At 36.0% G+C, this 27,452-nt stretch overlaps 1 protein-coding gene across 5 annotated transcripts in view; it reads left to right on the top strand.

Moving 5' to 3' along the window:
- Positions 1 to 23,364, top strand: part of LOC132140045 (PDZ and LIM domain protein 5-like) — a 45,831-nt gene extending 22,467 nt beyond the window's left edge. The window contains exons 4-15 of one of the 5 annotated variants that reach the window (XM_059548822.1): positions 17 to 53; positions 3,998 to 4,017; positions 5,679 to 5,699; positions 5,804 to 5,821; positions 5,991 to 6,169; positions 6,867 to 6,903; positions 13,232 to 13,326; positions 14,365 to 14,539; positions 21,185 to 21,365; positions 21,919 to 22,039; positions 22,936 to 23,051; positions 23,135 to 23,361. In XM_059548822.1, coding sequence (XP_059404805.1) covers positions 17 to 53; positions 3,998 to 4,017; positions 5,679 to 5,699; positions 5,804 to 5,821; positions 5,991 to 6,169; positions 6,867 to 6,903; positions 13,232 to 13,326; positions 14,365 to 14,539; positions 21,185 to 21,365; positions 21,919 to 22,039; positions 22,936 to 23,051; positions 23,135 to 23,224 — 1,090 coding nt within the window. In that variant the 3' untranslated portion in view covers positions 23,225 to 23,361. Of the gene's footprint in view, positions 1 to 16; positions 54 to 313; positions 688 to 3,997; positions 4,018 to 5,678; positions 5,700 to 5,803; positions 5,822 to 5,990; positions 6,170 to 6,866; positions 6,904 to 13,231; positions 13,327 to 14,364; positions 14,540 to 21,184; positions 21,366 to 21,918; positions 22,040 to 22,935; positions 23,052 to 23,134 lie in introns of all 5 variants that reach the window. The other 4 variants (XM_059548823.1, XM_059548824.1, XM_059548820.1 and 1 more) reach the window with 4 other exon arrangements.
- Positions 23,365 to 27,452: the final 4,088 nt, after the last annotated feature.

Below are 27,452 nucleotides of genomic sequence, written 5' to 3' on the forward strand. Positions count from 1 at the left end.
GTTTATGTTTCAACAGAGCTTCCAGTCTTCCAAATCCAGATGTGGCACCAAAGGTATGAGATTTATATACACATACAGCCAGCCAGTGTGCACAACTGGAGTATTGTGAATGGATTGTGTGTGTATATGTCATTATTCCCTTCTGAGACAGACACACAGCTCTATATGTATGCACAAGTTTTAGTTTTGCATGTTTGTAGCAGAAGTGTGCCTGCTGAGTTCAGTTATTTGTCTTGAATTGCTAGAAGTCACTGTCATACAGTTGCTGTTGTCTTTTTGTTTGAGGCCTGCATGTGCTTCTTTCCATGTATAGGATGATTCTGTGGAATTCAAACACGTTCCCATGACAACCTCCATTCCATCTTCCTATGACATCACAAACTCCACCCACATCACTTCATCCTCCAATAGGAGTGTCCATCTGTTTGGAGGGGCGGGGTCACCACACATAGCCTCCATTCCCTCTGATGCATCAGCTTTTGCACCCGCCTCCTCAGCTCAAAACCGTAATCCACAGGCTTCGCCGACTCCTACTGATGGCTCAACCAATCATCTACCAGCGGTGCCCCGCCCTTCAGTGTATAACACGCCCATCAATCTCTACTCCAATGAGAATGCCTGTGAGGTTGCCATGGGCCAGAGGCGGGGCCTGCTGGAAAGCCAGGGTGAAAGCTCTCAGCTGAATGGGTAAGAGTTTGATTGACACCTCAATGCTCCACCCATCCCATGAAACCAGAGCTCAAGAGACCTCAACCAAACCTACCAGCTCTGAGATGACGCACAACATTGCAGCATTAATTCATTAATTCAAAGCAAAAATGTTTTAAAAACTTGTTATATATAGACAAAGGGACTATATATATATAAAGCAGCTGATTATCCAAATTATTATACTTAACTATAAAAAAAAAACTAAAGTAAAGATAATAATAATAAAAAAACACAACAAAATTACTAAAACTTTAAGTTATAATACTCTAAATTTAAAACAGAAATTATTAAAATAAACAATAATTCAAGCTATTAATAAAAACAAGAGTATTATCTAAATTATACTAATATACAGTATCACTGCTCAGAACAAGCTTAAACAACAGATAATACCAAATCTGTCTGGTTTAAGATGTTTTTTTTTTCAGATGAGGTTTTATGTATTTTCTCTATAACTTTCCAAATTACCACAGTCGTCTAATGCTCTAATTCAGCAGTTTGTGTCTGGATGTAATAGCAATATGAGATACTTTCAAATATCATATTGCAGTTCAAATCACAATATATGACAAAATAATCTCAAAATAATTACCTTATTGCACAATATTAGACTTATTTAATGAAGTTGAAATAAATGATGGCTTGCAATTTATGATTATGAATACATATACTATTTTTAACCACCTCAGTGCTGAAGGTTGGTATATCTTAAAATGTTTGGATGTTACCAAAAATCACAGATTTTGAATGCCATTTTTACTTCCAAAACCCACCTTTGAACTCTGTGGCGTCCTGTTGAACGTTTACACATGGCCAAAAGCAGACTCTTGTTACTGAGACCTAAACATAACATTAGAATATGAAACTGCATTTACTTGGTTTTCATGATGTCCCTCCCCAACTTTTTTGTAACATGGTTTAGTCCAGACATGCACTTCAGCTGGTTGGATTAAACCATAAGCACACAACAGGTGAGTTTTGAATACTTGGCACACTGTCATACTGAGTTATCAGAAGTCATGTCAACATTTAAACCCAACTTAAATAGGATGTGCAGCACTCATATTAATATTTTTCCCCTTTCGTTTAGTACTTTTAAAAAATGTTTTAATACTTTATATACTTATTTAATACTTTTTTTCCCTTTTGGATCATTAGGTCACTAATATTCCATTATTCCAGAATTTACTTTCATACACTGAAGACACTGGCAGCATCTCTCTGTATCTCTTTTTGCTCAGTGGGATTCTGTTTGTGTACCTGTTCATGTGTCAGTTATCTGATGTTTGCGTGTATATTTAGCTCTGTGTAATGCTATCTGTTGTGTATTTTGGTGTGTGTATGAGGGCTCTCCCTTGGATAATATCCCAGATGAAGCTCAGATGTATTTTGTGTGTGTGCGTGAACCTCCCTTTCTGGGTGTCCTATTTTAATGATGGTTATAAAGTGCTGATTGACATTATTATGCAGAAGAACTACGTGTCTAATTACACGTGCTGATGCACACACATATTCTGAGACTCAAACACACACACGTCTCATCAGATAAGTATGTTTGTTGTGATGCATTTTGTTTGTTTCTGTGTGATAAATAACTTTAAAAGTATAATATCACCCTGATACCAGCACAGATTAGAGTTCAAATCACTCAGTAAATCTGTTCTGCTTCTCGTTAAGTGTTTGGAATAGCACTATACTAGTCATGCTGCTATTTTTGCATTATGCGTACATAGTATGCATGGGATATAATCTGCTATGAGTGCCAAAAAATGCAGTATGTACTGCACAGTATGCTAGAATTTCATTCTGAACATAATATTTGTTAGATACCTGAACGCTGTGTCTGAAAAAAGGAGGAAAGTATTAGAGATGTGGGAGAGAAAACTGATGAAAACCAAATTCTTCTCGCCATACTACGCACTCATTGTTTTTATCCTCCCTCTCCCATAAACTCTGATAAATCTTCCTCATTATCCTCATACAGCTGTACATTATAGTCAAATCAGTGCCAGCCCTGTTTCTATGATTTTTATAGTCAATTTTTGAGAAAACATATTTCTCTTCATGCAGCTCAGTAAGTGCTTGGTTCTGGAAAATGTATTTTGTTTGAATGGAAAGAATTCTTCTGGGTTTAGTTTGTTTTTCACTTTGTTGATGGTGTTTTTAAAGGAATAGTCCACCCTTGTTTCTTCAATGGAACAGATTTGGAGAAATGTAGCATTACATCACTTGCTCACCAGAGGATCCTCTGCAGTAAATGGGTGCCGTCAGAATGAGAGTCCAAACTGGTGATAAAAACATCACAAGAATCCACACCACTCCAGTCCAACAGTTAACATCTTGTGAATTGAAAAGCTGCATCTTTGTAAGAAACAATTCTATCAAGGCGCTTTAACTTCAAATTGTCATTATACTGGCCAAAATACAAGTCCATAATCCATAATAACACTTTCCTCCAGTGAAAAAAGTATATTCCCTTTCATCCTCTCACATCATACTCGTGTTTTTTTAAAGTGTGTTGGGCTGTGTTGGCTTGTAAATGGCGCTTGATCCATTAAATAATTGACATAATTGAGTGGACTGCAGTCGTGTGGATTATTGTAATGTTTTTATCAGCTATTTGGACTCTCATTCTGACGGCACCCATTCACTGCTGAGTACCCATTGCAGAGCAAGTGACATAATGCTAAATTTCTCCAAATCTGATTGTGAGTAAATTTTTGTTTTTGGATGAACTGTTCTTTTAATGGCTGATGCTGATATCAATATCTTAAGAGCAGGACACCATATATTAAGGATATATAGATATTACAATTTAATGATAGCAAATAAAAAATGTAATTTGCACAAAATGGCTTTGTTTTACACACTATTTCATAAGAGCTGTAGATGTCTGGGACTGACCGAACTAAATATTAATATTTTATATTTAAATATAATATGAATATTTACCTAAATATTATATATTGTACTGAAAATTGTTCTGGTCACTATATAATTACTAGATTCAGGTACACAATTAAATGAGCTGTTGTTTAATAATTCCTCACTTGACAACATTAGCAACAGTAACTGTTGTGTTCTTTTGTGATATAACAGTGACTAAGGGCCGGTGCTTTGTTTAACATAAAGTGATTGAAATTCTTTTTTCATTCTTTATTGTGTGTGTTTGTTTTCAGTTGTTGGTCTGTCTCAGAGGGCTTCAGGAATCAGTGTTTGATTTCAGCCAGTGATGAGATGATTATGTTTGTTTAATTGTTGTTTTTCTCCTCAATGTGCTTTTCAGCAGCTGACTCCAGCCACAAAGTCAGTACCATATTAATGCTCCTTTCATTCTCTCTCTGTGTGGGTGTGTGTGCTGTAAATATTGCAGTGATTTGCAGTGAAAGCATTTTTTGTCCAGAATTCCCTCATCTAACCTCATCTATGAGAGTGTTCTGCTTTTCTTTATGAATAAAATACTGTGAAGAAGCACTAAGTATTAAAGGTTTATGCATTGTGCATTGTGCTTGAGATACTTTCAAGAACACCATAGTAGTATTTCAAAACCCATGATACTTTTCTTGTAATTATCCCCCTTGAAAACGACTTTGATTGGTATCAGTACAGTTATGGTATCATGGTATTTTTATCTGAATAATGTACTGAAGGATCACCATGTTCATGTAACCTGCTCGGAATTACATGCTTTGCTTTTCCAGACATGCTTTTCTACTAGTATGGTGCATGTAAATAAAAATAAGACTTAAACATTTTATTAGTGTAGTAGCCTACCGCTGATTAGTATCTTTTAAAGTAGAGCCCACTCTCAAAGCAAAGTTTTGTGGTTCATTGTTTGAACTGCATGAGTGTGTTGTTGTGAGTTTGATGATATGCATGTCGTGTTCTATCTGTGAGGTGTTATATCGCAGTGGTCAGGTAGTCAGCGGTTTTTAACTACAGTTCGTCAAACAAACAATCTCTGTGCCAACACTCGTTCGTCACATGGTTCGTCCTCGCTCAGCCAGACAGCGCTGATTTATTACAGCTTACGAATGTTGTACGTGTCAGTACAGACGGGCTTCAGTACGATCAGCATGTTCCAGACCTGAAAATGTTTTTTGAGAGATGGGATTGATGATTTCAGACGTCCAGATGAGTTTCTTCTCAAGCCGTATGTGGCTTGTGTTTTATTCAATGTGCAGCAGCGCCATCTTCTGTGACCGTTTGTATAAACTGCTTAGACTAGTCTTAAAAATTAGACAAAAAGTTACATTTTTTAAAGTGAATTACATAAAAGCTTCTGAATCTGAAAAAGTAAGGCGGATATTCACTTGGTTAACTGCTAGTTAGTCAAATCAGTTCTTAAGATACTTAGGTCTTTGTGTGGTGACTGTTTATGCAGCTGGTCTCATGCATTTCTGATGGGCTTTTCTTTAACGACAAATTAGTTTCATTTCCTGTGGAGGACTTTAAAACTCAAAAGCTTGTATTTCTGTTTAATATTAACAGTTTACCTGAAATACTGACTAAAAGATGGCATTTGATGGCATTTATTGTTTTAATTTCATTAGCGAGTCTTCGTTGCCACACAGTCAAATAGTGAACTTATTGGAATTTATCTTCTTGGATTGTCTTTACTTTTTTCATAAGGAGATTATTTTTCTGAATTTGGCCCCAGAACCTTAAAAGAAGTTTCTAGTGTATTTTGAATTTGAGTTTACTTGAAAAGTTTGTCCATACTAAAGTTAAACTGCGCAAACTTACTTGATATGAGTCACTGCTAATACATAAACATGGCATAAAGATTGTGAAGGTTGAGGTTTATTAAAGCTGTTACAGTATTAACAAGTATTAACTGTTATATCTAACTATAGTATTTTGTAAGAAGCTATTTTTACCATGGCACATTTTTTGTCAGGGAATCTTTGAATTGAATGCCTCTAAAAGCGAATGACAGTGTTTTTTTGTTGTTGTTTTTTTCATAGTGGTCCTCCAGCTGTTTCTAAGTGAGTACATCTGTAATGTTTTTGCCTTCAGTATAACCCTTCTAAAAGAAAATGAATGACTGAAATATTTTATCTTTCTTATTCCTTTTTTATGCCTCCTTCAGAAAACCTGAAATGAGCAGGTAAAGAAGGAATAACCAGCAGCCAGCAGTGAACTTGTTTCTCAAATGCTATAAGTTGCTTAAATTGTGCATTTGATATGTATGATTATGTAGAATTACATGTAGAAGAGACAGACACTATCTCTCTTTGTGTGTGTGTGTGTGTGTGTGTGTGTGTGTGTGTGTGTAGATTTCCTCATAAACCTATGACAGAGACCGAGACTGACATTCACCACGTCCCGACTCAGAGTGATGCCAGCAGGAAACGCATCATGGTGGACACAGAGGACTGGTGCCCACGGACAGGAACTTCACAATCCCGCTCCTTCCGTATCCTGGCCCAAATCACTGGCACTGAATCAGAATTAGGTGAGTTTTCATTCGTTTATTTATTCATTTTTTAATGTTATTTTATTATTGCTTTTTTAAATATAAGTTTTATATTGATTATGGAAAAAAAATATTCTTTGTTATTTATTTGGAACATCTGATTTATTTCTTTAAAAAAAATGCTTTTCTAGGTTCACTTAATGTCATTATTTTAGATGAATATGCATACTGAGAATTTGGCGATTTTTTTTATTAAATTCAACTGTATGAAAGAGCACTTTAATGTTTTATATTGTTAGAAAAAATATGACCTCAAAGTTTATATGCTCCCGAAAACCAACTCCTGGTTGAAGTAAAAAAAAAAATGAAGAAGACTAAAAAAATGTAATGCATTTTATAAATACAAGGCCTTATTTATAAAGCACAAGCAGAACACATTTTGACTGTGTAAATCAGTCATAAAATCATTATTGCATAAATTGTTGCATTTAATGGTTGTTTACATACCATTTTTTAATAGTTAAATTGTTTCCATACAATGATTTTACAAACCATTTACAGGCATTCGTTCTGCTCATGTTTCATGAATGAGACCCATTGTGTGGAAAACTTCAATACTGTATTTGAGATTAAGATTGAAATTGACATTTTAAACTGAGAATGTCTTTCATTACACCTCTATCATGTGAAAGCTTGTCATATTAAATGTGTTCTGTATCATGTTTATGTCTTTCAGATCACTCACAGGACTCAGAATCAGCAAAGACTACAAAGTAAGTTCCTCTGCTTGCCAGCTTTTTCAGTGTGTGTGTGTTCTATAATCTGTGTTTTTTTTTGTTTTGTGATGATGATTTGTTCAGTTTTTCTGTTATTTACCTGTGTGATTTTGGCATCCTGTGGCCTGTTGTTTTATGGGCTTTCTGTTAAAGCTCTGGCTCTAGTAAACCAGCATGTGCAGATCACTGACGCTTCCACCACTAGGACTTTAAATAGTATTTTTCTATATTTCTCAACAAATGTTCAGTGAAAGGAAGTGCTTAAAGGGATAGTTCATCCAAAATTAAAAACGGACATCATTTACTCACCCTTAAGTTGTTCCAAACCTTTCTTTTTTTCTGATTAACACAGAAGAAGATATTTTGAAGAATGTTGGTAACCTTGGAATGCCTTGTAACTTGTATTCATCTATTCATTGTTACACCTTTTAGAAAATATAATGCATTAAAACACATGACAAACAAACCTTAAAATATGAATGCATTTTAACTTTTTTTTAAAGTTATTATTAAGTTAACTTAATAACTTATTATTATTAAGTTATTATAGTATATATATATATATATAAAGCATTACAATGTATAATGTATTTTACATAGGCTTTAAGTACAGGTTTACTAAGTTTTCTGTTAAGTATCATATATCAGGCATTAATGGCTTATATTGTATGATATAGTCTGAATATGGAGCTCATACTTTAGGAAGTGAAAAAAACACCTGTATTTTAATCATAGGCCCAATTTGAGAATTATTCTGGTAGTCTTGCGCTGTTATTGGTTTGCTGTTGAAGTTGTCATGTAATAGCTTGTCTTGTTTTGTGGTGGGTGAATTCATAGTTTGTGAGGGTTCTTGGCTTCACTTTCCAAAGAAAGGCATTAGTATTATTTTTATATAGCATACAGTGTGTGCTGTGTATATTTTATGCTTATTAGAGTTACAGAATCGAGTTCAACCCGTGTGCAGTGGTGTTTCCGTCTGCATGCTTTACATTATCTCTGTGCTGAAGACATTCACTTCTACAGCTCTTCATACTGTCTTTATTTCTCTCTCTCTCTCTCTCTCTCTCTCTTGTTGGTTGTCTGTGAACAGGGTAGTGAAGATTAATCTTAAGACTGGACCCAGATATAAAACACTCAGAGACTGGCACCATGGAGTTTCTGCTCAAAGCCTTAACTTCTTCAGCTTGGTGTAGACGTGTGTGTGTGTGTGTGTGTGTGTGCGTGTGTGTGTGTGTGTGTGTGCGTGTGTGTGTGTGTGTGTGTGAGTGAGCGTGTGGGAATCCGTGTGTGTGATAGTGGATCTGTGTGGGATCTTTCCAGAGAAATGAGACTGTAAAATTGTGTCTGAAGTTTTATCGGAAACGAGAAGATTCAGAATTGTCTCAAGAAACAACAACATGAGCTCTATAAAGTGTGTATGAGTTGTTTATTAGTTGCACTACAATATTGTATTACATGTGTGACTTGGATTTTATTTAGATTATGTGATGTTTCAGTTTTTAGTCTTTTGATTCCTATTAAAAGGAACTTTCTGGGCTCAAAACTAGTTAAACTACACAAAGCATCTGTCGATTAACAATGGAAATAATTTCACCTCAACCATCAACCAAAACACAGTGATGCAGCATTTACAGTAATGCACTTCCACAGTGTTCTGTGGTGAAATGTGCAGCTCATATTTTTGTGGAAATGCTTCATTCTTGTAGTCCTTAACTGCTATTTTTGTTTAAATGATTAGTTCTTCTGAGTAGAAATGTATCTAGTTAGTTGCATGGTAATGACACAAGTTTTAAATGTTAACAGCTTTATGCATTATTGTTATATTTTTAATTTTATTTAAATTGTATCTTAATGATTAATTAGTGCTCTATACTATAGGCTTAATTTGTAAGTGCATTACTGTAAATGTGATGTTTATTTTCATAAAATTAGATTATGTATGCATTTTTATTTTTAGCCTGCCGCAGATGCTGTTAAACCCAGAACTGCTTGAAAACATACTATTTATTTTAATTCATGATTTAATTCCTTTCTCACTTAGTTTTCAGTATGTAGTAAAATTAGAATAAAGTGGCCTGTATTTTCTGAGGAATTTCTGCTTTGTATTTTCTCCTTATTTGTGTCAGTGTTTTTTTCTATATGTCCCTCAGTGACTGATTTTAAGAAGAAGTCATGATGTTTAACCAATCAGTTACATAAGTACTGGTAACAATGGACAGGTTAAGGAGATCCACACAATCTAAAACTTTTGCAACGTATTAATTATTATTTCAGTTCACAGTTCTAGGCAACCTAAAACAGAATTTGCACATATACCTTCTGTAATATTGTAAAGAATAAGACATTTTTGATATTTGTCATTGTATTTTAACACACAAATATGGCTTTAGAAATATGAAATGTGACCATTAACACCAGGAATATGTCTTAATCATATTTATATAGGATCAGTTTTGATTTCATGATGACGTGTCGCCACTAGAGAGCAGCACGGATTCTTTCTTCTCAGCAGAAGAAAATTCAAGCAGATGACTTGCTGCCTGCTGCCTTATGAGGCAATGACTTTGCAGGCTTTGTTTTTGCACAAAGGAAAATCCTGAAACTGATTTTGGACAGACTTTCTGAGGCAGAGTTATGGTTTAATGATCTACAGCGAAATATACAGAGCTTTGGTGAGAACTAAGTGAATATTTAATTACTGCAATATAAATTTTTCGCTAGAAATTACATAAAAAGGGAAAAGTTGATAAAAATTATACTTTAACACACAAACTGACCACCGGCCGCAACTTTCAGATGCCATCTTTATTTTTTTAGCTTATCTGTCATGGAATGGAACGCAAAGGATTGTGGGATATCAAAATTGTGGGGTATCCTTGTGCGAAGGATACATCTATGCTTCCTGAAATCGGCCAGATGAAGGCATCTCAGGAGACAGGAAGTGAAGCTAACACTGAATTCAGACGTGCCTTAATGCCTTCCTCCCTTGCAATGCGTCCTCCGAAGGCAGCATTTTTCAGTTTTCGGATGCAACCAGTGCCTTTGTCACAGGCTTGTTATACTGGCGAGGTGACACAATGTAACACCTTAACACGTCTTTCTTGCCCTACACAAACCTAACACCTAAGCCTACCCCTTACAGAAAACTACTGCCAATTTTTGAATTTCATAAAACCCCAGCTTTTTATGTTTTTAAGCCTTTTGTTTAATGGAGACACAGGAAGTGTCCTTATCAACCATGTTTACGTTGTAGTACCCATGTCATTATACACATTTGTGTCCTCATAAACCATATACTGTATACCAGAACACACACACACACACACACACACACACACACACACACACACATACAGTATATATAATGATAAATGATCAGATCACTGTGATCATGTTCACACTGACAGATTTCCTCTGCTCATGGATGTGTGCGATGGAGTACTTCCTGTGTATTGGCTGATTGCTCCTCTCTCATTCGATTAGCCTGCTGTGCTGCTCCACTCTGATTGGATTATTTGCTCTGTATTGAATCTGATTGGCTGTGAGCAGTAACGATCACTTTTATAAGTGTGTCTGTTTTCTGTTGTGCCTCTGTGTGTTTGTGTGTCTCAATTTGTTATCTGCACAGAATAAAGTCGATTCAGTTGTGTGTGCTGTATCTGCTGTCACCGTCACTTATCTTTTTATTTTTCCTATATGCTTGCACAATCTTCCTTGAGCAAAAAATAAATAAATAAAACAATTCTGCTCAAGGAAGAGCATTTATTTACAGATGTCTCTTATTCCTTATATGTAGATGGAGGATTATCGGTTTTACTACCAAAATGTGCCACGTTACTAAAATGGTGCTTTGGACCTGTTGCAAATAAATAAACAGACAAACAAACAAATACACAAATACATACAGTACTGTATATAAATACATGAATGGCATTACTATCTGAATAGAAAATGATTAAATAATAATCATTTATTTTCAAATTTAAAAATAAATATAAATTATTTTAATTAATGTTTAGCAATGCTGTTAATGTCTGTGAAACAATGAATTTAATTTGAACTGAAATCATAAAAAACAATTATACATTATTATTAATATTATTAATAAATTGTTATTATATACTTTGCATTTGCCAGTTTAATTTTTTTCCTCTGATTGCCATTATTAATGCAGTATCATTGATATGCTATAATAGTTTTTATTAACATTTAGTATATTAAAGTTTAGTAATTTTGTTGCGTGATTTTGTCATTTTTGTCTAAATATATATATATATATATATTAAAATAAGTATAGTATTTATTATATTTTCATTTGTTAACTTTACTTAATTTATTATTAATTATTCTAGTACTTCCAAATAAAATAAACAAAATTGAGAAATGTCTTGGTAGCTAGCTTAAAATAAGTTTAGGCGTTTTGTTTGTTTTATATTATTTAATTTTTCATGTAATCTTGTTTTATTTAAAGTAATTATTTTTTTTTAGGGTTAAGGTTTTAGTTAATGATAATAGCCATGCCATACCTACAGTATAATACTGTCTTTAAGTTTCTAGGTAGTGTCCCAAAATATAACAAAATATACTATAATAATAATAATAAAAAAATATCAAATCATTTGTCCTCATACTGTATTTTTGTTTGTCTCAAATGCTGCAGGATCTTTTCTCTTCACTACTTTTCTTCATTATTGTTGCTCAGCAGCATCTTTGAATCAGCTGCTGTGATTTGTATGAAGTCAGTTCTCCTGAATTTATTTTCAACAGATCTGTTGTTTTATCACTTAAAACTGTACAAACGTCTTTTCTGATGTTTATGAGTGTGGCTGTTTTTGTGAATGTGTGGATGTTTCAGTGTGGAATATCTCATCATCTTCTATATTCAGAAGAACAGAACGGTGGTCCTTTCGGTTTCTATGGCTGCCGTTTCCACATCATTCAGTCTCCGGGGGCTTGTAATTAGACAGGAGAGACTGACAGAGCGCAGTTGTGTGGCTGAGAATCGGGGTGGTATGGTGTGTGTGTGGGTATGAATGCGTGCGTTTGTGATGGCCACCCAACATTTCTAGATGCTCAGAGCCAAACTTCTGTCTTCCTGTCCATCAATATTCACTTTCTGCCTCACTAAATTTAAGCTGCTGGACGGCACAACCAGACCTGCTGTGTATTTAATGAGTGTTGTGATGGAATGTCTGTCTGTACTGTAGGTACAGTAGAATTGAGCTGTGTGTGGCTTTGGCTTTTTACAGTGGAACACTAGCATATTGCATACTGCATATTATACATCTTGCATACTTAAACATTGAAACAGTTCGCAGTATGCAATGATTATGCAGTACCCAAAAGAGAAAATTTTCTGAAAATGTACTCACTCGCAGGCCATCCAAGATGCATATGAGTTTATTTCTTCATCACAGATTTGGAGAAATGTAGCATTACATCACTTGCCCACCAATTTATCCTCTGCAGTGAATGGGTGCCATCAAAATGAGAGTCAAACTGCTGATAAAAACGTCACAATAATCCACAAGTAATCCACACCACTCCAGACCACCAATTAATGTCTTTGTGAGACAAAAAGCTGATTGTTTGTCATAAACAAATCCATCAAGACGCCCATCACTTCTGGCCAAAGTATCCATAACCCATACTCCATAATAACACTTCCTCTGGTGTTGTCCTCTCAAATTAAAATCCACCCACATATTTATTTAGAGCTGTTTTGGACTGTGCTTGCAAACAGAGCTTGATCTATGCATATTTCTCTCCTGATTCAGACAAGACGACTTTTCTCTGGAGAAAGAAATTTCTCATATTTTAGCTGGAAGCAACGGTTAAAAAACATCTTAATGGATTTGTTTCTTACAAACATACAGCTTTTGTTTCACAAGATGTTAAGGGATGGACTGGAGCGGTGTGGATTACTTGTGGATTATAGTGATGTTTACTCAGCTGTTCAGACTCTCATTCTGATGGCACCCATTCACTGCAGAGGGTCCATTAGAATTTTTCTTAATCCAGTTTTTCAGTCAAGAATGAGAAACAAATTTGAACAATAGTTTAAATTAAAGACACATATACAATGTGTCATATTGAGTAGACATTTCATAAATTTGAATTACAGCTAATAATCTTTTTTTTATTTTGAAGAAATTTCTACAGGTTTCATAAGATTCACACTACATCATGTGACTCTTGCATGCATGAAGTTCATATACAGTACTGCACACAGGGTACATACTGCATACTACTTTCTCTAGCACTCTTCTTGTCTTTCCCTTATAATTCTCTCTCTCTCTCTCTGTGTGTGTGTTTGGTCTCTCAGTGAGGAGCTGGATGATTCTCAGCCCAGCGCTCATGTCACCTGTCCTGTTAATACAATGATCAAAGCCCCGGGAACACCTGTGCGAAACACATCAGGTACAGTTATATCACTTCATGACAGAAGATCCAGTCTCTCTCCTGTCTACATACTGACCACAGCACTGTGGCATATCACTGAACTGTAGATACACTACAAATCTAAAGTTCAGACACACCTATAAACCAATGAATCAATTTAAAAAATACATACAAATTCTAATTAAAAACTTTAGTTTGGTGCAAAGATATTTTTACAAAATTGAATTCCAATATTATTGTATTAAGTTGTTTTAGTATCATTGAGATACTATTATAGTTATTTTTAGTATTTTGAATTTGTTTTTATATTTTCTCATATTTTCTCGATTTTTTTCACTGTCATTTTAAACTTTTTGATATATTTTGCTGCATGTTTTTGTCATTCTTTTTATTATTTTTTTTTGTTTTTTTAAATGTCTATGTTTTTTATTACACTAAACTAAATCTAGTTAACTAAATCTATTAAACTAAAACTTATTTTTTAAGTATATCAAGTTAAACTTCTGTGTATATAAATAAGAAAATGGCAACTACACATAAAATAAAAGTTTAACATATACTGTGTGTGTGTATGTGTATTTATAATATATGTATATATATATATAGAGAGAGAGAGAGAGAGAGAGAGAGAGACAGATAATTAAATTGTTTTTGATGCTTTTAGTTAGTTTTATTTTTGAGTTAATTATAATAATCCCTGCCATTCCTCTGCTATACAGTAAAATTGTGTAAATAAAACAAACATTATTGGAGTAGATTTTACAAGAAAATACCTTTCTGTCATTCTACTTCAGAATTTTATGTTTAATTCTATTTTATTTGCCACTTCTTAGTAATTAATTTTTTTTTTTTTGTATAGGAGACGAATTGATATCTGTTACTATATTTTATGTTTTAGGGTTACTTTACTTGATAATTATAATACTTAGCAGATCTGATATATTCAAAGTGCACTGGCCTTTATAGTGTAATAAACTGAGGTAGTGGAGGCACCTAAAGATGCGCTGAAGCTCTAAAGAGTGTTTGTGTTTTTGTGTATGTTGGCATCTTTGGCAGGTCTCATCACTCCTACTTTTGGTGTCATGAGCAACAGTACACCTTTAGGCCCCGCCTTGGACTGTCCCATGCCACGCCCACACCCCAAAGACGAAGCCTCATTGGTCCAGATGGCAGAACACATCCCTGCTGGAAAACGCACTCCTGTGTGCGCTCACTGCAACTTGATTATTAGGTACACAAACTAGTTTTCAATACTAGGAAATAGTCAATTTTTGCATTTACATTATATTTGTCCAAAATGAGATATCTTAGAAGGCTACATAATGCCTCTGCCTACCATTTGTGTCAGGATTATGCCTGGGATTCCCTACAATCCTTTCCAGATAGGCAACTCACTAGCTTTTGTAACAGATGCAGAATATAAAACATGCTGAAGGCAAAATGAATGTGATATCTGAAAACTTGGTTAACAACAGCTGGTACTCTTGCTTCCTTGTTGTTGTCAGCTTTCCCACTTTTATAAAAAAAATACTGACAATGACATTTCGTCTTCTCTGCCCCTCTAGCACATTATTACAGGACAGAGTATTCACAGAATCACAAAGTCATTAAAGGATTTGTTTACTTCCAGAATCAAAATGTCTTGATAAATTTCCACCCCCATGTCATCCAAGATGTTTTTGTCTTTCTATCTTTATTCCCAAAGAATTTAAGGTTTTTGAGAAAGAAAACCTGTCATTTGACTAGAAAAAATAAAAAAATTAAAATGCAGATACTTTTTTAATCACAAATGCATTTCTTATTAATTAATATAGCCATAAATGGAATATTTCTTCCATTATCTCTATCATTATTGTTATAATTACATACATTATAATTGTTATTATATAAATAACTATTGACATTAAAATAATTAATATAAACTAAATGGACTATTTCTTTCAATGTATTTACAATTCTTATTCTTAACAAACTATGCATAATTTATACAAACTATAGTAGTTTATATAAATGTAAAAAAATACTTTTTTTTTCACATACCGTTTTTGCGACCGACCCGACTGTCCTGTCCTTTCCTCCTTCAGTCTCTCTTTCACTTTGAAAATGACATGATTAGTTTAAGAGCGATATTTAATAACAATAGTCACTCTAAACTCACCTCTTACTTTCACAGAGCAAACTGCTGCTACTTTATTCAACGAGAAACACACACCCCTTGTAACACACACCAGATATAACACACTCACGTGAGATGGGAAAGCGTAGACTTAGTTACAGTGTTTGTAGTTTGTGTGTGTGTAAGACAGTAATTAGGATCTTCATTTAGCAAATTAAACCCTGAGTATTTATTCCACATGGTAGTAAACATTACACCAGACTCTCTGTTTCACCTGTACACTGAATTACATCAGATTCAGATCTTTGCTGAAGCCATTAGTGATTAAAGGTCATTTCTGCACAACTAGTGGCAACAAATGGAATTACAGTCTGTTTGTTTGTGGCTCAACCTATGTAATTATATAATAAATCAAATAATTTGTATAGATCAGTGGAGTGTACTATATGTTAACTGTCCCCAGTTAAAATACTATATATATAATTTTAACATATTGCTGGACAATAATATAATTTACCTATTTGATGGTACAGAAATTGTACATTTAACTTTTAATACAATGACAGATTTCAACGATAAAGAAGGTTTGATATGTTAGATGATATTGTTTTAACTGTGAACATGTAAATGTGGTGTTGAATTATTGAAATATTAACTTAAAATCTCGAAGTTACTGTGTAAAATATTTCATGCCAATATTTCACCGTTTTTTGCCATTAAAATAGTAGGCGCATTGTCAGGATTTACTAAAGACTAAAGAGAATTAGCACTAAAAAGAGAATTTTTGCCTGACCTTATTGAATATGAATTTGTACATTTTTTCATGCCCAAAAAAGCATGTCTTAATGCAGGTGCTAATTTGCGCTCCTCGGGGTAGATTCCTTTGATGGTTATGGAAATTATCTGCTTGTTTTCTTTAATTTGCGAATTGTCAGTAAATCACCCACAGAAATTTCCACTCCCATCTGCGCTGTTTTGGAATTGCGCTGTCATGCTAATTTGCCCTGTTCAGTAAATCTGGCCCATAGTATGTAATGCTCACATGGTTGCAGAAAAAATGTTTCAATAAAAAACAAAGTTTCATTCATACATCACTTTGGATTAAAGCATCTGCTAAATGAATAAATGCAAATATTACAGTGTAAAGTGTATACAAAATGCCGGGTTTCTTCATTGAGGCCTTCAGATTTCATTTTATGAGTTTTCTTTTTTAAATATATATTTATCTCACCTAAATATTTGATCATGTACTACATTTTAGTTTGGACAATGTTACAATTGTTGCACAATAGCTTACACACAGCGCAAGCCGGATTACGTGAGCTGTATGTGAGGTTCACACACATACTGTTTGCACTGAGCATGCAGTCCTTGTGTGGTACATGAGCAGTGACTGTGTGTCTGCAACTGATTTACATATTAAGTTGCTCAAGCTATTGGCAGAATGTTTAAACTACTTTTCTTACATTATCACAAAGTCTAAATTAAAACTCAGTCAGCTCTACTGCCTTTCGTTTGAATTTAATTATTTATCACAACAATCCTGCGGTCAATAAAGAACTTTGTTTTGCTACCTCCACGAGTGCCATCTGTTTTTGTCTTGTTTATCTAAAAGTGCTCTTCCCTTTAAACCTAGCCAAAAAGCCAATGCCTGTGTTGACTGTGAAACACAGTAGACTTTCATTATATGATAGGTAAAAATTGATAGCCTGAATGCACTGTAAGTCGCTTTGGATAAAAGTGTCTGCTAAATGCATAAATGCAAATGCATATGCATGTATGGTATAATCACTACATGTTCATGTCAATCCATGTTCATATTTACCCCAAACAATTCGCTGTTACTTAAATTCAGCACTTGCAGCGCAGCAATATGCTTGCAGACGCCTTGCTCCTGAACGCACTGCTGTCACAGTGTCTGGTTTGTGTTCCCTGGGTAACCACTAGATGTCCACATTCCCCACGATCTCTGTCTTCTCATTGCACTCAGCTGTCACTAATCATTAATCATTGCACTCAGGCCGTTCCCCATTAGCGTTTGTCATTTCCCTGTGTATTTATACCCTGTCTGTCTTAGTATGTGTCACGGAGTCTTTGTAGTTTTCACGACTATTCTCAGTCTTTTTCTTGCCGTGTGTTTAGTGTCTGTTTATGTTTGGAATTGATACTTTGGTTTTGACCCCTGCCTGGACTGGATAAAGATTTGGATTACCCCAATAAAAGACATACCTGCACATGGATCTCTCTCTGTGTTTTCCTGCCTCCCGATCGTGACAGAAGGACTCCGTCACACACGAGATCCAGGAGTATGTCTTCTGATGTTTCTTCCCCAGCCACCGAGTGGGAGAGAAGGAATCAGTTCGAGGGAACCCGCCTGGTCGTGTTTCGCGGGACCAGGGGAGGTCACCAAGGAGTGAGTGGTCGAGAGGAGGCTCAGCATTGCTCTCCACCATGGCCCCCCTTTGACCCGGGGCTCGTGTGGGACGGATCAGAGCCGCCGTCTCACCATGGCGTTCCCGTTGACTTTCCAGAGTCGAGTCAGGTTCCCGTTGACTTTCCAGAGTCGAGTCAGGTTCCCGTTGACTTTCCAGAGTCGAGTGAGGTCCCCGTTGACTTTCCAGAGTCGAGTCAGGTTTCCGTTGTCCCTCCAGAGTCGAGTCAGGTGCTCGTGGACTCTCCAGAGTGGAGTCAGGTGCTCATGGACCCTCTAGAGTCAGGGTTAGTCATCGCTAACCTTCCAGTGTCAGGGCTAGTCACCGCTGACCTTCCAGAGTCAGGGCTAGTCACCGCTGACCTTCCAGAGTCAGGGCTAGTCACCGCTGACCTTCCAGAGTCAGGGCTAATCACCGTTGACCTTCCAGAGTCAGGACTAGTCACCGTTGACCTTCCAGAGTCAGGGCTAGTCACCATTGACCTTCCAGAGTCAGAGCTAGTCACCAATGACCTTTTAGAGTCAGGGCTAGTCACCATGGACCCTCCAGAGTCAGGGCTAGTCACCGTTGACCTTCCAGAGTCAGGGCTAGTCACCGTTGACCTTCCAGAGTCAGGGCTAGTCACCGTTGACCTTCCAGAGTCAGGGCTAGTCACCGTTGACACTCCGGAGTCAAGCCAAGTCACCGGGGAAATTCATGAACAAGGTCAAGTCACCATTGATCTCCATGGGCAAGGTCAAGTCACCAGTGTTCTTAATGGGCAAGGTCAAGTCACAGACTATCTTCATGGGCAAAGGCAAGTCACCATTGATATTCAGGAACAAATGCAAGTCACCAATGATCTTCATGAACAAATGCAAGTCACCAATGTTCTTAATGAGCAGAGTCAGGCCACCAATGATCTTCATGAGCAGAGTCAAGTCAGCATTGATCTTCTGGAATCCAGTCTAAACACCATGGGATTACCAGAGTCTCTCCACATCACTGTGGAACTACCAGAGCCTCCCCACGTCTCGGTTAATCTACCAGAATCTTTCCTCGCCTCTGCGGAACTTCCAGAGCCTCGTCACGTCTCAGTCGAACTTTCTGAGCGCCCGACTGATCCTGTCGTGGCCACGGAGGCTACCCTTAACTTGTTCATGTTCTCTGTTTCAGACTTGCCCAACCAGACTTACTCTCCTGTCAGTCCGATCCCACTGTGGTGGTCTTCGGTGCCGTCCTGGTGGCCTTCGGTCTCGACCACACGGATGTGGTGGTCTTCTGCTCCGCCCTGGGGGGCTTCCGTCCCGACCACACAGTTGTGGTGGTCTTCTGCTCCGCCCTGGGGGGCTTTGGTCTCGACCACACGGACGTGGTGGTCTTCTGCTCCGCCCTGGGGGGCTTCCGTCCCGACCACACGGTTGTGGTGGTTTTCTGCTCCGCCCTGGGGGGCTTCCGTCCCGACCACACGGTTGTGGTGGTCCTCTGCACCTCCCGGGTGGGCCTCTGTCTCGACCACACGGATGTGGTGGTCTTCGGCTCCACCCTGGAATCCTGCCCGGTCGGCACGGTCCTGGGTCCCTGAACGCCCTGACCCACCCTGATCTCTTGTTGTGTTGTTGTTTTTTTTTTTCTTTTTTTGTTGTTGTTCACTTCCTGTCCCTGTTCCCCTCTGTGAGCCTGGCCCTCCGTCCCTCCCCCTGATCCTCCGCCGGTCCACCCCCCTCCTGGTCTCCCTGTTTTGTGTTGCACTTCTGGTCTCTGGTTTCCCCATTTTTTTTTCTGGCCCTTCGTCCCTCCCCCTGAGCCTCCACCTGTCCACCTCCCTCCTGGTCTTGTTTTGTCAGTCATGTCTTGGAGCGTCTGGTAGCCGCTCCGTAGTGAGGGGGTACTGTCACAGTGTCTGGTTTGTGTTACCTGGGTAACCACTAGATGTCTACATTCCCCACGATCTCTGTCTTCTCATTGCACTCAGCTGTCACTAATCATTAATCATTGCACTCAGCCCGTTCCCCATTAGCGTTTGTCATTTCCCTGTGTATTTATACCCTGTCTGTCTTAGTATGTGTCACGGAGTCCTTGTAGTTTTCACGACTATTCTCAGTCTTGTTCTTGCCGTGTGTTTAGTGTCTGTTTATGTTTGGATTTGATACTTTGGTTTTGACCCCTGCCTGGACTGGATAACGATTTGGATTACCCCAATAAAAGACATACCTGCACATGGATCTCTCTCTGTTTCCTGCCTCCCGATCGTGACAACTGCTGGACCTCTACCGTGTGTGTAGTGTGAACACTTTAATCTGTTAACATGAGCACAAAAAAAAAAATGCACCGCATACACACTACAAATGGACCTGGCATTATGTGCGCATACTGTGAGTGTGGATGAGCGCACGGTCTCCAGGAGAATGGTTTAAACACTTGCAAGAATGTAAAAGAAATGCAATTTATAAACTTTAGTGACGATACGACACTGCTTCGATTGGGCAAGTGACAATTCCTGTGTCAACTGTGCAGTGTGCAGCTCGCTATGGTGTAGACACAATGTGATTTGAAGCCATTTGCGCATTCTGAGAGAAAGAGAGATCACGCGCAGTGAATCACTCCTGTTTGTGAAATGTCTCACAGAAAGTTTTAAGTTAGTAATTGAAGAAATGTAAACTGTAGCCTACCTCACCTTCAGCATTTATAATTATTTAATTTAGACGGTGCTGCATGTAAACCTCTAACGGCAGCGTCATCAGCTTGAGATCGCTTTTTGAGATCTACCTCTTAGAGAGCGCAGATCAATCATCACAACGTGAAAATTCTGTCATTATTTATGGTTCCAAACCTGTTTGAATTCCTTTTTTCTGTTTTTTTTTTAACACAAAAGTTGACCCAGTTGATTGGTTACCCACATTCTTCAAAATATCTTATTTTGTTTTCAACAGATGAAAAAAACTCATAAAGGTTTGGAACAACATGAGGATGAGTAAATAAAGACTTTCATGATGAATGATGAAACGATTAATTTATTTTATGTTTCCTATCCCTTTAATATCACGCATAATTTTCAGTTTTCTTGAGATTTTTATTCATTGGAATTCAGCTCCAAGATGGTGTATATACAACAGTGCAACCCATTGAAGGTTTGACTGTACAGTTTTTATTACTTTTGGACAGATGGAAATTCTGTTTAATTTGGCTTGTCGGTTTCATACTGTCTAGGTGGGCTTGACTTTGCCAGAGTAAACTGAAAATTGGACCAAATATTGCACCGTCACAACACAACATTCATTCAGTGTAAAAACACCACGAATCTTGCTGCCTTTTTTTTATCATTCACATGCATGTATGTGCATTTCAGGGGGCCGTTCCTGATGGCGATGGGGAAATCGTGGCACCCGGAGGAGTTCACGTGCGCTCACTGCAGTGTGTCTCTGAGCGAGCTGGGTTTTGTGGAGGAACAGGGCTCCGTTTACTGCCAGCACTGCTATGAGAAGTTCTTTGCTCCAACCTGCGCGCGCTGCCAGTACAAAATCCTGGGGGTCTGTGACTGTGTGTTTCACAAACATAAAATACACTCAATCTCTATCTGCCTGTCAAATGCTTGAGCTTTTGGCTCGTTTATACAAATATATTCACACACGGAGACATTAATATATCTTTTGGGACGGTCTAAACATCCAGGTCTTTATTAATTTGCTTGTACATTAAAACGTTTGGGGTCAGTGAATGAAATGAATGCTTTCATTCAGCAAGGATGCATTAAATTGATCAAAAGTGACAGTATAAAAACATTTCTTGAGCAGCAAATCAGCATATTAGAATGATTTCTGAAGGATCATGTGACACTGAAGACTGGAGTAATGATGTTGGAAATTCAGCTTTGATCACAGGAATAAATAACATTTTGACATATGTTCTGATAGAAAACAGCTATTTTAAATTTTCAAACAGTTTTTTTCTGTATTTTTGATCAAAGAAATGCAGCTTTGGTGAGCATATTAGACTTCTTTCAAAATCATTAAAAAATATTACCTATCCCAAATTTTTGACTACAAGTGTAAATGTAGAGATGATGATGTTTTGTTTTAACAGGAAGTGATTAATGCACTCAAACAGACCTGGCATGTGTATTGTTTCCTGTGTGCATCCTGCCAGCAACCGATAAGAAACAATACTTTTCACCTCGAGGATGGAGAGCCGTACTGCGAGAGGGGTATTTGTTTGTCTGTTACTTTCTACTTATATTATTTTTATACCAAACTTCTGGTATTTTATACCACTTACCTCCTATACAAACCTTTCTGCATTTCCTGTATTAATTTTCATGATCATTGTTCCTCATGAGGCTTTTGAATGCTTCCCACAGTGTAGCTGATTACACCTTTTTCTTCTGGAGACATTTGATCCCTAAAATGATGGAAAAATATGAAGAAGATCCCACATAGATACCACACCGACAGATAAAAACTACAACAATCATTAGAAAGGAAAAAGATTTACAAATTATTTACAGTTATGAGATTAAGCACAGAGTAATGAAGACTTTTATAAATGGGGGCATCTCAGATGTTTCTCCTGGAAAAGTATTGGATGAAAAATACAGTAATATTGTGAAATATTATTACAATTTAAAATAACTGTTTTGTATTTAAATTTATTGTAAAATGTAATTTACTCCTGTGTTGCAAAGCTGAATTTTCATCATCATTACTCCAGTCTTCAGTGTCACAAGATCCTTCAGAAATCATTCTGATATCCTGAATAAAAGAAAAACAGATGTGCTTCTAAAATTTTATTGGAAACATGATGCAATGTTTCAGGATTCTTTGATATTTAGAAAGTTTCTAAAATATATTTATTTGAAATAAAATTATTTTGTAACATCATACTGTAAATGTCTTTAGTGTAACTTTTGATCAGTTCAGTGCTTTCTTATTAAATAAGAAACATTAATTTCTTTAAAATATATTTTGAATGGAAGTGCATCCACATTCATTTTATAGCTCATTCATTTTAGAAGAAACATCAGAGACAAAGCTGATAGTTAAAGTGACTCTGAGTTGATAAATTTGTTGATGTTTTCTAATAGTTTTGTAATTGTCTGTTTAGATTTCTACAGTCTGTTTGGGACGGGCTGCCGTGGTTGTGATTTCCCCATTGAAGCAGGAGACAAGTTTGTGGAGGCCCTGGGTGGCACCTGGCACGACACCTGCTTCGTGTGCGCAGTAAGTGTGTGTTCAGGCTCATCTGTGAGTGTTTGTGTGTTCGCAGAGTGTTGTGTGATGAATGTACTCCGTGTTCTCTTCAGGTGTGCAGAGTCAGTCTGGAGGGCCAGACCTTCTTCTCCAAAAAGGACAAACCGCTTTGCAAGAAACACGCTCACAATCTCAAAATATAAATGCATCTTTGTAAATGGAAAATATGAATGTGACTGTCGAAGCATGAGCAAACAAAAAACTAAAATACATATTTACATATTCCGATATTAATGACTCATACTCAAAGTAAAATCACTTCTGATATGGTTTGAATGAAGGATGATCTGTTAGAAGATGGTTGAATGTGAACAGCACTTTTGAAACATGTGTTAGTGTTATTTTCTTAAATCAAATAAGCATATATTCTCTTTCTTTCCTGTCTGTCTTAAAGGGATAGTTCACTCAAAAATGAAAATTGTGTATGGACAAAAAAATACTATGGAAGTGAATGGGGACCTGCAACTGTTTTGTTACCCACATTCCTTAAAATATCTTCTGTTACAGTATGTTCAGCTTAAGAAAAAACTCATAGTATATGATGACAGAATTTAAATTTTTGGGTGAACTAGTCTATCAATCTTCTCACTTCAGTGAAATTGTGTGAATAAAATAAAATCAATAAAATGAATAATAAAAAAAATGTCTGACATAAATTGCTGCAGTGATGACACATTTCTGCAGTCTAATGGGGAAGTTAGCATCATCCTGGTTCCCTTGACAAAAACCAGTAGGATTTTGGTTCATTGCAGAAATTAAGCTCTGTGACTAACAAAAGTATGATTCTTACAGATTTAATTCTTATCGAACAGTCATTCTTGTGCATTTTATTCAATGTGAAAAGCTTCTGACAACTCTTTCAGCCTTCATTTAAAACTAGAAAATATTATTATAAACACAATACGTCTGTGAAAGCTGGTCGGATACATTTTTCTGGTTGGCACTGACAAAGTTTAATGTCCCCGACAACTTCTGCAGTCCCATTTTAGCCACTGTTTAGCACCAGATGCATAAAAGGTAAAAACAATCATGAGTATTACTGATGTATTTTATGTTGTAGAATAAAATATTAAAATATCTTGAGCAGACCTTATTTCAGACATTAAAAAAAAAAAGTTTTTAGGATGATGAAGGTGCAAAAATGCAATCTTGTTTCCAGGTTTTAGAACTCATTCTTGCAGCACTCCATTGCCAAAATATTATCAAAAGGCTTATGTTGTCGCACACTTATATAGCAAACTTCACAACATGCCATCTGAGAGGTTACAGGAGTATTAAATAAGTAACATAATGAAATGAAAACTCGTCAAATGATCAGCTGTTCTTAAAGTAATTATGCAACCAGAAATTAAATGAACAAAAAAGGAATTTATACCAGAAAAACGCACTCATGGACTGTTTTTTTTTTGTCACTTTTGCATGTCTTTTCCAAACTGCACATTTTGTGGTTCACAGTAGAAGGAAATTGTATGCATTTGTGAAAGTGAGTTGAAGGGAAGTGTATTATATAATTTTGTTTTATATAATTTTTATTTCGTTAATGTTTATGAAATAATAGATTTGCACTTTCAAAAAATAAATAAATAAACTCCTGTTTTCTTTCATACAACTTTTTATAAAAATGTAATTCCAATACTCTGCTGTCCCCTTGATTTCAGTCTTTTACTTCTTATCTGACCTCCAATTATGAACATTTATAACAGAACTTGAATGGAGAACTGGACATTATGATTTCTTCTTAATATATAAAAATGTTTGTAATACAAAAAAGGGGGAAAGTAATAGAGGTACATATTCTGTCTTTGAGCTAAATATAACGTAGGTTTACAGATCCACAGACACTGATGGATAAATGGATCCTTTTGATGTCTCAAAAAAAAGAAGAGTCAGTTCTTCCATATCGTCTGTTTTAATGACGTTTTTTTCTTGCTCATAACTGAGTTAAGTCATTTAAGCGAACCTTGAATACAAACTTTAGAGTTTGAATTCATCCTGCAGTGTTTGTTTGTGCTCCAGACATGAATGACTCCTTAATTGCTCTGTACTATATTGAGTCTGAACATAAAAACAGGCAACAAATCCCACAGATTTACATTGAAGGATTGAATGGAGCCATATCTGGCAATGAGAATATCATAGAGGCTTGAGGATGGACTATTTTGGGCTAGCAACCACTACAGTTCCTTAGTAACTGTGTAGCAGGCATTTTCTTTAGGATATAAAAAGTTTAGTGTCAAAGTTTAGTGACTGGATATTATCTTAAAGAAGAAAGTCTTATACACCAAGGATGACTTGAGGCTGAGTAATTTATGGGCTAATTTTTATTTTTGGGTGAACTAACCCTAACAAGCCAAATTATTTAAGTTCTTAAAGATTTTTGTGCAATATAAAAGGTTCTTTACTATAAAAAATATTTCTAGTCTAGGGGCAGGGAAAAACGGTAACAAAAAGTTAAGCTTCTTGCCTGCTCCTAGACTAGAAAGGGGGAACGTAACTCATGGTTTAGTAATGGTATGGAAGGTCTACACTGATATGTATTGTGTTCCTGTTTGATTACCATACTTATGTACCATGGTATATTTACATGGTACTGTGAGGTACTTCAGAGAATACCATGGTATTCCAAGAGTATCTCAAGCCATTGCCTTTGTGGTGGTACTTTTTTAAATAGTTGGGCATGTTGTCACAGGATTTAAGAAGAATAATGTAAAATAATTAAATCATATGAAGGATCATTAGTTATCTAAAAAACAAACAAACAAAAAATATTTATCTTGCTTGAAATTATATAAATGTTAACTGAATTATATATATATGAAATAATATTTAATTTCAGCTGCCAAGGCCACATCATTCTCATTTTGTTAAGTACTTGAAATACTAAATAACAAAAACTAATAAACTAATAAATATAAATACATTAAAAACTATAAAGTCATTGCCATATAGACAAAAACGTCAACATTGCTCTAACTTTAACTAAAATTAAGGTGAAAACAAAACATATAAAAATAAAATATAATTCAAAATATTAACTAAACTCATATTAAAATAACTGATATAATTAGTCATCTAAAACATTCTGTATTTAAAATTTATAATGCACTATTTTATTTTATTTATTTATACTTTTATTTGGACAGTACAAAAGAAACATTATCCCAGTCAAAACCGGAAAATATGTATGGCACATAGAGAGTATAGCAAAAGCTAATTTGCATCTCAGGTCCCTAGAAAGGCTTTTCTAAAAAAGTACAAAAAACATTTATTTATTTATTTGTATTTTTTCAATTTAGTAAAATTAGAACTATGAACTAATATTTAAATAAATTGCTATAATTTGTTACAATAATTATATTTTATTAACTAAATATGTGAACTACCCCTGGGTTGCATTCACATATTTAATTAATTAATTTTTTCTCCCTAAAATCACCTGAAGTAGTTGAGTCTTTCTGTCGACGTGACGGTAGTTCACGCGTCTCGACTCTTGAGCTGCAGATGTTGACAAACACTGAATAGTCAGCTGCAAATATGTCTTGACCCCAACAAAAATTCTAACAAAACGTTTCTCAGTGGTTTACAGTAGTATCAAATGTACTTAAAAACACACTAAACGTTTACCAAAGTTTGACTCCAAGAAAGGCCCCGTATTCAAAATGGCAGCCGCCAGGTCCTTAAAATGACCATTACTCCTTTGTATTGCTCCTAGACCAGAAATATTGGTGCCTGATACATGTTTTGGCCATGTAATATTCTAATTAGCATATTTGCATGCTAGATAAGTGATTACAAGTCCAATTATATATTAAAGCAATTGGTTATAAGCATATTTATGGGTAAAAATATGTACAATTTCCCATAAATAAAGTACAGGTACATGTAAAAAAAAAATTTGAATATCATGGAAAAGTTCTTTATTTTTTTGTAATTTAATTTAAAAAGCAAACTTTTTTATATTCTAGATTCATTGCACACAAACTGAAATATTTAAAGAGTTTTTTGTTTGAGTTCTGATGGTTACGACTTACAGCTTCAGTATCTCAAAAAATTTGAATATTTTCTCAAAGATCAATCAAAAAAAGATTTACAAAACATCTCCAAAGTAGGTTTAATTATGCACTCAATACTTGGTTGGGGCTCCTTTTGCAATAACTTTGATAGCAGCCTTCAGCTCCTCTGTATTGTTTGTCAGATGTTACTTATCTTCCTCTTCACAATACCCCATAGATTCTCTGTGAGGTTCAGGTCAGGTGAGTTGGCTGGCCAATCAAGCACAGTAATATCATGGTCAGCAAATCACTTGGAAGTGGTTTTGGCACTGTGGCTAGGTTGTCAGGGTTTTGCACTGTGACTTTGTTTTATGTTTTG

The sequence above is a fragment of the Carassius carassius genome, chromosome 4 (assembly GCF_963082965.1).
Source record: "Carassius carassius chromosome 4, fCarCar2.1, whole genome shotgun sequence".
In the NCBI taxonomy this organism is placed as follows: domain Eukaryota; kingdom Metazoa; phylum Chordata; class Actinopteri; order Cypriniformes; family Cyprinidae; genus Carassius; species Carassius carassius.